Raw genomic sequence first — 9639 nt, forward strand, 5'->3', positions numbered from 1 at the left:
ATGGGATGCATCCTGGTATAGGTCCTCACCTTTAGTGCATGCCTGGAATGGAAAAATGGGGCAAAAGTAGACATAATATTTTCCTCCATGATGCTCAGAAGAAGTCCAGTAATCTCATCTAGTGACTGATAAAATCGATTTGCCCAGGGATGAGGCTCTACTAGGTTCTTCCCAGGGGCCCAGGCTAAGATCTCTCCAGTGTCAGCCAGCCCCTTCTCTCTGCCTCCTTGAATTCACACTTTCTCCAGAAGGGGGCGGTAGAGGGCCAGGTGCATCAGCAGAGGCAGGTGTGGCACCTCCAAAGCCTACAAGTTGTGAGCTCCTGCCATTTCTGCCCCCTCTCCAGGACTTGGAGTTCTCTCCTCATTATGGGGGATCTAATCCTGGGGCACAGAGAGAAGCCTCCCCTCATTCATCCACAACCAGCTCCAACCTTTCCCCTATCAGACACTAAACAGGAGCCTGTCTTTGCTCCTGAGGTCACACACTGAGGACAGAGAGGAGGGAGGCCCCTCCCCCAGAGTCAGGCTCAGCCAGGGTGACTCAGTGTGACTCACAGTGTCCTGAGAGGAGGCTCAGAGCAGACCTGGGGCTCTTTTGCATATGGAGCCCCAGGGGCCTGTGGGGAGCCCTGCTCAGGGTAGAAAAGCTTCCTCCCTCCTTGCTGCCCCCTCAGGGCTCTGAGTGCTCTCTCTGCAGGTGTCTAAAGGCCAGGATGGTCTCCCCATGGCAGCTCCTCTGGCTGCTGGTGCTCTGGGCTCAGGGTAAGACTCAGCAGGGCAGGGAAGGGGTGAGGAGGTCACAGGTTTTCAGGGATTAAACACCTGATGACCCCTGGATCCAGGGGGTGAGGAAGCTTAGGGACAACACAGGCAGATGGGGGCTGAGGAGCATGGACAGGCCCCAGATTACAAACATTGTGAGGTCTGAGGGAAAGATGGTTTATGTCCCATGTTGACAGCAAATACAACTTCTTGTCAGTCATTTGGGATTTCAGTGGTCTTGTTCCTACACTTTGACTTGAACATTCACACATTTCTGTCTTCTTCTAATTTTTCTGGTTTCCTAGATTCCCAGGGGGTCATTGTGCTGACCCAGACTCCAGCCTCCTTGTCTGGATCTCCAGGAGAGAGAGTCACCATCAGCTGCAAGGCCAGTCAGAGTGTAGGTAGTGAGTTAAATTGGTACCAGCAGAAACCTGGCCAAGCCCCCAGGCTCCTCATCTACTATGCTAACACCCTAGAATCTGGAGTGCCTGCCCGGTTCAGTGGCAGTGGGTATGGGACAGATTTCACTCTCACCATCAGCAGCTTGGAGCCTGAGGATGCTGGAGATTATTACTGTCAGCATAGTTATGAAATACCTCCCACAGTGCTTCAGGCCTGAACAAAAACCTCCCCAGGCTGCTCAGGGGATTCAGCTCAGAGCAGCAGCTGCTTCCTCTCTGGTCCCCAGGCAGAGCAGCCCCTGCTCTCTGGGCAGGCTCACATCTCCCAGGGCTTCCTCTTCCTGGCCTGCAGGTCCCCTCCTTTCTCACAAAGCCTTGTCTGTCACATGCGCTGTGTCCAAGGCAGAGGGGAGGCAGCACAGACCCCTGGGAAACACAGGGGGAAATCAAACAGGGGAAATGCTGACATTTCAAGTCCAATTGAAATCTTTGTCTCAACATAAAGCATTTTTCTTGCATCAGTTATTGTTTTGCTCCAGTTCTTTGTAGAAATAATTTGTTTGTTTCCGTGTTTGTTGCTGTGGGTCAGTTATGACAGAGTCTTTGTGACCGCATTTGGGTTTCCTTGGCAGAGATCCTGGCCTGGTTTGTCATTTCATTATCCACTTCATTTTACAGATAAGGAAACTGAGGCTAACAGGGTTAAGTCAGATTTGAGGTCGGGAGCACGAGTGTTTTTAATTACAGGCCCAGTGCTCCATCCACTGCACCACCTGGCTCCCATGATATAGACTAGATTATTTTTTTTCTAGAGCTCTGGACACACTGCTCTCACAGGGCTGTGTTTATGGTGACCTGTGCCTGGCCTAGAGCCAAGGCGAATGCCCCAACTCACCCAGCCACCACCCCATCAGGGACTCATCATTTCTTGTTTCTAGGATTACAATGCCTTTATTGGCTGAGTCAGGCTAATGTGTGTCCCTCTGTGGTTTGGAGTGTAACTGCCACCAGGCATTGGGGGTGTCCCTATGACAGTAGGTACCAGGGTCACACCCATTAATAGCCATCTCTTCTAGTTGTCTCTGACTCTATTCTCTGCCACCAGGGGATCTCCTGGTGGTATGATGGTCCAAGGCCCTGTCCATTCCCTTTAGGACTAAGGACACACAGCTATTTTCATTATGGCTTAAGGGCTCCAACTCTGGTCAGCCTTTGTCCCTGAAAAGAAGAGGGGGTTGGCTCACCTTCTAGGTTCAGGTCAGTGGTGTCTTGGGTCCCTGTTCTCATCATGCTCCCAGTCTCTGTTCTTCACACTGTGGTGTTTAAAATCTAAATGTGTGGTTGCCTTAAATTAGAAGCTTTAGCACCAGTCTTTGGCCATTAAGCATTTATTAAAGCATACCAGGCATTAGAAAAAAAAGAGAACACATGGAGTTAAGAAAAGGCCTATCTAGCCTAGAGTTCTAGCCTGGTCTGGTTCTTCCTCTGCCATGCCATAAGTCCTCTGCCATGAGCCTGCTTCAACCATGAACTCCCCCTCAAACTGAGCGTGGAAGCTTTTTTTAGATTTGGAGCAGAGGCGGTCCTTACACACTGCTTCAAGCTGAATGGTGGGTGTCATCCAAACCATCACTGGACTCCAAGGTGGTCTTGAGTTGACTTCAAAGTCCTTAGCTTCTATACCTCCTTAAGGGCAAGCCAGGTGTGGTTACAATCTAATAAACTTGAAGTAGACTAATCAGCAGTCAATCACTCTCACTTAATTCAGTTTTGATTAATCTCCAGGTGAGCCTTTGAGTATCTGCCAAATCCCATTATTTTCTCACAACACTCATGCACCCAATTGCTTACATTGGATTTCTTTACGTGCATTTTTTTTACATGTAAAGAAGGCCAAAGAGGGGGCCCAGTGAAGTTCCATGCAAAATAATTTCACTTGATTGGGAAAGTGAGACATGGGCAGCCAGGGAAATCAGATATCCTACAAAAAGAGGTGCTTGAAGTCAGCTTTAAAGAATGCTGGAGATTATCAGAGTCAGGTGGGGGGAGAGGGCATTCAAGAATGGGGCACGGACTGGGAAAAGGCCTAGAGAGTGGAGATGACATATCATTGATGATGGAGAACAAGGCAGCTGCTTGGTTTTGATTGAAGAATAAATGAATATGTGTACTTATGTAACAAATGTGGAAAAGGAGGCTGAGCTGGATGGTAAAGGTTTTAAAGGGCAGAGTGGTTTGTATTTTATCCTAAAGGCAAAAAGAAAATATTTAGGTTTATTCAGTCAGTCTGTCAGTAAACATTTATTAAACACCATCCATGTGCTGGGCACTGGGTGGGGGAGTTCTATGCTCTGATCTATGATTTGGTCAAAGGACCATAGACCCTCAGGGCTTGACTCTATCATTCGAAACATAGATACTTTGTCAGGGTGGGGAGTTGGGGGTGGGGGTGTGGGAATGGAGGTTGCCCTGTTGTCTATTGATACAAAAAAAGAAAATATTTTCTAACTTAACTTATAAGGAGAAAGGAATGAGGAAGAGGGAAGAACTGGGCAATAGGAATCCTAATTTTGATGGTGCCATCCCAGAAAGAGTCTGAAGCTCTGGCAGACAAACTGGTTCTCATCAGGGGACAATCACCGCCATAGTCCCAGCACTCCCTCATCTAGATCTGGACACCACAAAGGCTGATTGTGCTTTACAAAATGAAGAAGCTTCCTTCCCTAAGGATGTGTTTGAGAGGGTATGTGTGTGTGTGTGTGTGTGTGTGTGTGTGTGTGTGTGTGAATGGTCCCTGTACACATTGGGATTGACATCTCAGACATAGGCACAACACCTACATTTAAGGGAAAGGAAATTCTTTCTTGTATTCTCTGTGTCTGTTCCTGTATGTGAAGAAGGCCAAAACTTAAATTCATTTACTTTGTTGTTATTTCTCCACAATAAGAATCCTGTGCAGGCAATGTGCTGACCCAGTCTTCAGCCGCCCTGTCTGTGGCTCCTGGAGTGAAGGTCACCATCAGCTGTGGGGCCTGTGAGAACCTCTGACCCAGGGATGGCCTCAGTGACCCAGGCTGGCACCAGAAGCCACTTGAACAATCTCTCAAACTCCTGATCTCTTGGGCTTCCCCCTGCGCTCTGGGGTCCCTGCCCATGTCAGTGGCAATGGGTCTGGGGCAGATGATCCTCTCACAGCCATCAGTGTAGACCCTGAGGATGTTGCATATTACAACTGTCAAGATTATTCTGACTACCCTCCCCCAGAGCTCTAGCCGCTTATACAAACCGGCCCTGTCTGTGGAGCCTTGTAATTCAGGGCAGTTGCTGCTTCCTCCAGAGCCCCAGAGATGGAGCAGCCAATAGACCCTAGTGAGGACCCTAATTCAGCCTAGTGACTGGGGCCATTTGTCCCAGTATGTCCTCTGGAAATAAGTGATGGAGAGTGGGAGGAGGAAAGACAAGTAAGATCCTTCTCTCACTTGCCCACTCTTGGCAGGTTCACAAGCCTCATTCCCCAAGCAGGACCATCAGGGAAGCTGGTCCCCTTCCTGAGCACCTGCTCCCCTCTCCCTCAGAGCCCACCTGGGGGATGTTCAGATGCAGCTCAGCTGGGACCATTCAGGGGAAGGATCTGAAAGAATCCCAGGGAGGGGCTGGCTTGCTCTTGGAATGCTCTTCTTCAGTCCTACAGTGAGTGGGGGGCAGGGCAAGGCTTGGAGCAGGGCTCCATTTCCTCTTTCCCTCCTCATTTTGTGAATATTGTTTTCTGGAAAAGTTTAGTTCCCTCCCATCCCTTAGGTGTCACTACTACATCTCCCTCAGAGCCCCAGACCCTCAGCAGTGAGTCTGCCCATCCTTCCCCCTCAATCAAAGGACGTTATTGGCACAAGGTGGAGGAGGAAGGAGCCAGAAATATAAGAACATTTTTTGGGGGATGGGAGGGCAGGATGCTTGAAGCCTCGAAGTCTAGTGGCTTTCCATTAAAACCTAACCTTGGGTAATCTGCTAATTATGCCTCTGTTGCTTAAAGACCTGCTTCCTATATCAATACACAGGCTGTGCAGCTATTCAATGACATCCATGGACCCAAATGTGCCCTTCAGTTCTTTTTCCATTCATTCTCCCACTATTCACCCACCAAACTATTAATCCCTTCTGTGAAGAATCTCATTAGCTCTCAAGGGGGCCTTTACCCACATCCTGGTGGTTCTCTGAACCCTGGGCAGTGAGCACTGGGTATTCTGGCCCACAGAGACAAAATCTGATCTTTGATCTTTGATGCAGGAAGATAGAAAGCCCAGGTCCCTTCAAGAGAACAGACATTTGTCTTTCAGTCTTCTCCTTTTTTGAGCTTCCTTATTCCCTACATGAAGGGGTCTCAGTTGTATTTGTTCTCCTACAGAGCCTATTAATTTAAAATCCCTATAAGTGATTCAGAGATCTGAAGAGTTCTGCCTTGTGCAGGGGGCAACAGGTATTCTCCTGTGGCATCTTAATCATGGCACCTCCTTACAGGGAAAAGAACAGCAATGAGATGGACCAGACTGGGCAAGACTAAAATGATGAGTTCAATTGAAAGCATCTAAAGGTGCTGGCTGGGAAGAAAATCTATTCCCAATTTCTTTAGGTCGGAGTCCTCAGCATTTTCCATTGGGGTTGGAGGGGACATGATAGTCAAAGGCTTGGTGGTGGTTTGTCTTGCCTGGCACAGGCTGCTTCCTGTCTGTCCCTCAGGGTGCCCTGATGCCTCAGCTAGGTGGACTTTTCTCCCCTGTGTGACTGTGTGGGTTAGCAGTGGGGATGGATTTCTGGCCCTTTCGACACAGTGGTTTGTTTCACCAATATTGGCCATGAGTTCTTGGCTAAAAGAAGGGACGGTGGGGGGAAGAACTTATGCCATTCCCAAGGTGTCTGTGTCTCTCATTCTGTTGGTATTTTCTCCAGACAGTCATTTTTGGCAGCATGTTGCAGCATGTTCATAGCTTTGATGCATCTTTCTACTGCCTTTGGGTCATCTGTAATTGTATTAAACCAAACCTCAGCTCTTAGAACCTGGTTGAAATTTTTGTAGCCAATTGTGCCATGCTAATTAATAACCCTACTCAACTTCCTTTCCTTAGCCTGAGGTTGGATAACCTCTTGTAGGTAATGTTAAAGAGGGGATTATCATCCTCCTGTGGATTGGAACCCTTCCCCTTTCTTATTCTTATCAGCTCTGAAATTCTGTCAATATTATGGACTTACCTGGTTCTTGGAATACAACCATCACACAAGAAAACATGTAGACTGCCCAATTACAGCCATGGCTTCGAAGAAATGGATTGTTGTCTCTTTTAATCCAGGAATGTTTCCTTTTGGATTGCTAACTAGTCAGCCTGGAATTGTGAAATGGCCTGGACAAATATTACCCACAAGAAGAAGGCTGGGAGGATTGTTTGTGGCACTGGTGCAAGGAGTAACATGAGTGACATGCCTTTGGTTAAATGGAGAAGGGGGAAACTTTCTCCTCTTTTCTTCAAGCACAGCCTGGAATAGAAAAGGGTGTTTCATGTCCTGAAAGGGATTCTGAGCCTCAGAAGCCCAGCCCCAGAGGACACAGAACAGAGACACTCCTGTCTGGTGCCCTGGAGCTCGGCTTAAAACTATGTATCCCCTGGTGACTGGGGCTTGTCTCTTCTGTGGAAGCCTGACTTTCATTTAAAATGACAAGACCTTCTAGGTTCCTGTTTAATCTCAGGTAGCTCCCCTATACCTAATCAGAGTCTGCTCCCCACTGTATCCTGTCATGGGGCCTCAAGGTCCAGGGTCCAGAAATATCTGCATTTATGAGGTTCATGTGGCCAGAAAAGTGAAGGCTTTGGCATGTTTAATTATGAATAAATCCTAATAAATTCCTATTTTCTCCTGTGAGGTTCCTTTATTGATTCATAATGAGGTTTTCATGCCAGTAATCCTTCCCCTCCCCATCCATTGCATTAGTTTTATTTATCCTCTGTTTGGCTTTGAATATCCTCCAGAGCCCAGACCCTTGTTACCTTTTCAATCTTTTCAAACTGCCTTCAATTCCAAGTACTCTGTGGTCACAAGATAGTGGCCTTGCTGTTCCTCAGACAGGGCACTCCATCTCTAAGGTCTGGGTCCTTTTTCCTGCATGTCCCTCTTGAGTGGAATGTGCTCCCACCCTCCCTTCCTTCCAACTCTGGATTTTCTGGAAAATTGTAAGACTGAAATCAAAGTAAATGTTTGTGGACAACTCATTGACTCACCACATCTCCTTCCCCCATCCCAAACTGGTCCATGTGCAGCTCTTTCTGTTTTCCTATTCAGGTGTAATACTTTAGGGAAATCCACTCACCTCATGATTCTTGGCCCATTATTGAAGCCTTTGGAAAACTTTTTAGATTCTATCCCTATCCTTTGATATGTAAGACAATTCCCAAAACAATTTCCCTGCCTATTTGATCCATAAATAAAGAATGACTGAGGGGATAAAAGGTAAAATTTACCTTGAACTCCTCTGAGCACCATTCTGGGCCAGGCTCCCACTACCCAGCTTCACTTCCTCCTGTCTGCCCAAATGCCTTCAGTGCTGGCTCCAGTCAGTTCAGCCTTTCCTCAGCCAGACTCTTGTGGATCTCAAATACTGGTGCCTCTACCCCAGACTTCCAAAATATCATTACTTAAGAAGAGCTGATTCCTTCAGGGAAGTGGGGCGGGAAAGAAAACTGTTTCCCCTAAACCTTACAAAGGAATAAAAGAATGGCAGGTATTGCACTGTAGGAGATTCCATGTTAAGTCCCCACAAGGCTCATTAGTAAGTGAGATATCTGATCATGCCTTGGAGTAAAGTGCAGGAATTTGATAGCTGTCAGACCTTGCCTGATTTCAGGCCCTGACTTCCTTCCCCTAGGCAATATTGTCTCTCATGCAATCCCTCTGGTTTTTGGAACCATTTGCTGTTATTCAATCATAGCCAATGCTTTATGGCCCCACTTAAGGTATTCTTGTCAAAGATAATGGAGTGGTTTGCCATTGCCTTCTCCAGCTCATTTTATAGATGAAGAAAAGAAAGCAAACAGGGTTAAATGACTGCCCCAGATTCATGTGTCTAGCAATTGTCCAAGGCCAAATTTGAAGTCAGGAAGGTGAGTCTTCCCAGCCCCAGGCTCAGCACCCTATCCACTAGACCCCCAGCTGCCCCCATGAAAGCATGAAACTGACTAAAACAAAAATAAACTAAGGACAGGTGGGTGTAGCATGAGCACACATGACACAAGGCACCCCAAAGCAGGGACATCTTCAGGGCACCCAGATCTCAGGACCTTCCCCTGAGCTGGAGTCAGTCACTTCTGTCCTAGAACCCCCCCCACCCCCAGCTGCTTTGCATAAAGAGATCCCCAAAGGAGGGGCAGCAGACACAGGGGCATAAACTAGGCCTGGGGCAGAAAGCCACAGGGCAGGAGACACTGCACCATGGAGTCACTGCCCCAGCTTCTCTGTGGGCTCCTGATGTTCTTAGTCCCAGGTGAGAACAGGGAAGAACACAACAGGCAGACGGGCACTTTTTCATACATGAGAGGATTCAAAAGAGCTTAGGATCTCTGGGGCCATGAGCCAACACAGTCCAAGGGGAGATGTAGATTCCTAGGAGGTCAGTGGGGTTGGCAGAGCCAGGCTGTCTGGGGGCCAAGTATCCAAATGGAAGGAGATTCTGTTCCCTTCATTTCCTGTTGGTTGATCCTTAATTCCTGCTTTTAGGTTCCAGGGGGGAAATTGTGCTGAGCCAGTCCCCAGCCTCAGTGTCTGTGACCCCAGGAGAGAGAGTTACCATCAGCTGCAAGGCCAGTCAGAGTGTCAAAGACAGCAGTGGAAACACTTATCTCTACTGGGTGCAACAGAAACCTGGACAGTCTCCTCGGGGCCTCATTTACCATGTTTCCAACCTGCACTCCGGAGTCCCTGCCAGATTCAGTGGCAGTGGGGCTGAGAAGGACTTCACCCTCACCATCAGCAGTGTGGAGGCTGACGATGGGGCCTATTATTACTGTTGGCAAGGATCTTTTTCTCCTCGCACAGTGTTACAGCCCTGAACAAAAACCTCCCCAGCCCATGCTGGCTGCTCAGGGAGGCTCAGCTGCCTCCTCTGCTTCCTCTCCTGCAGCAGCTGCTGGGCTGCCTGCTCAGGTGCAGGGTGGTGGGGCTGACTGGGGGAAAGGGACCCAGGGTTCAAGGGAAAGGCCATGAAGCAACAGCTCTGTGCCCTGAGTTTTCCCAGGAAATCCTTCCATTTTTGAGATAGACACCTTCTTAATTCAACAATGGGAGTGAGCCTTGCTAGGTACCCTCAACTTCATTTAGCCAATCTGCCATCTCTCATGGTGTGGCTGCTGCACATGCTACAGCTTCTTGGAGCCTCAGGTGAGAATTAGGTGGCAGTTGGACATCAAAAGGGGAAAGCAGTGCTAAGAGAG

General features: G+C 48.2%; 2 gene segments (V, D, J or C); both read left to right on the forward strand.

The window, feature by feature from the left end:
• The first annotated feature begins 681 nt into the window (after positions 1–681).
• LOC122739538 lies at positions 682–1386 on the forward strand. The segment is given in 2 exon segments: positions 682–764; positions 1070–1386. Coding segments are annotated over 2 exon segments (366 nt in total).
• Positions 1387–8635: 7249 nt separating this feature from the next.
• LOC122739539 lies at positions 8636–9258 on the forward strand. The segment is given in 2 exon segments: positions 8636–8693; positions 8927–9258. Coding segments are annotated over 2 exon segments (384 nt in total).
• The last annotated feature ends 381 nt before the right edge of the window (positions 9259–9639 follow it).

Source organism: Dromiciops gliroides, chromosome 2, assembly GCF_019393635.1.
Source record: "Dromiciops gliroides isolate mDroGli1 chromosome 2, mDroGli1.pri, whole genome shotgun sequence".
In the NCBI taxonomy this organism is placed as follows: domain Eukaryota; kingdom Metazoa; phylum Chordata; class Mammalia; order Microbiotheria; family Microbiotheriidae; genus Dromiciops; species Dromiciops gliroides.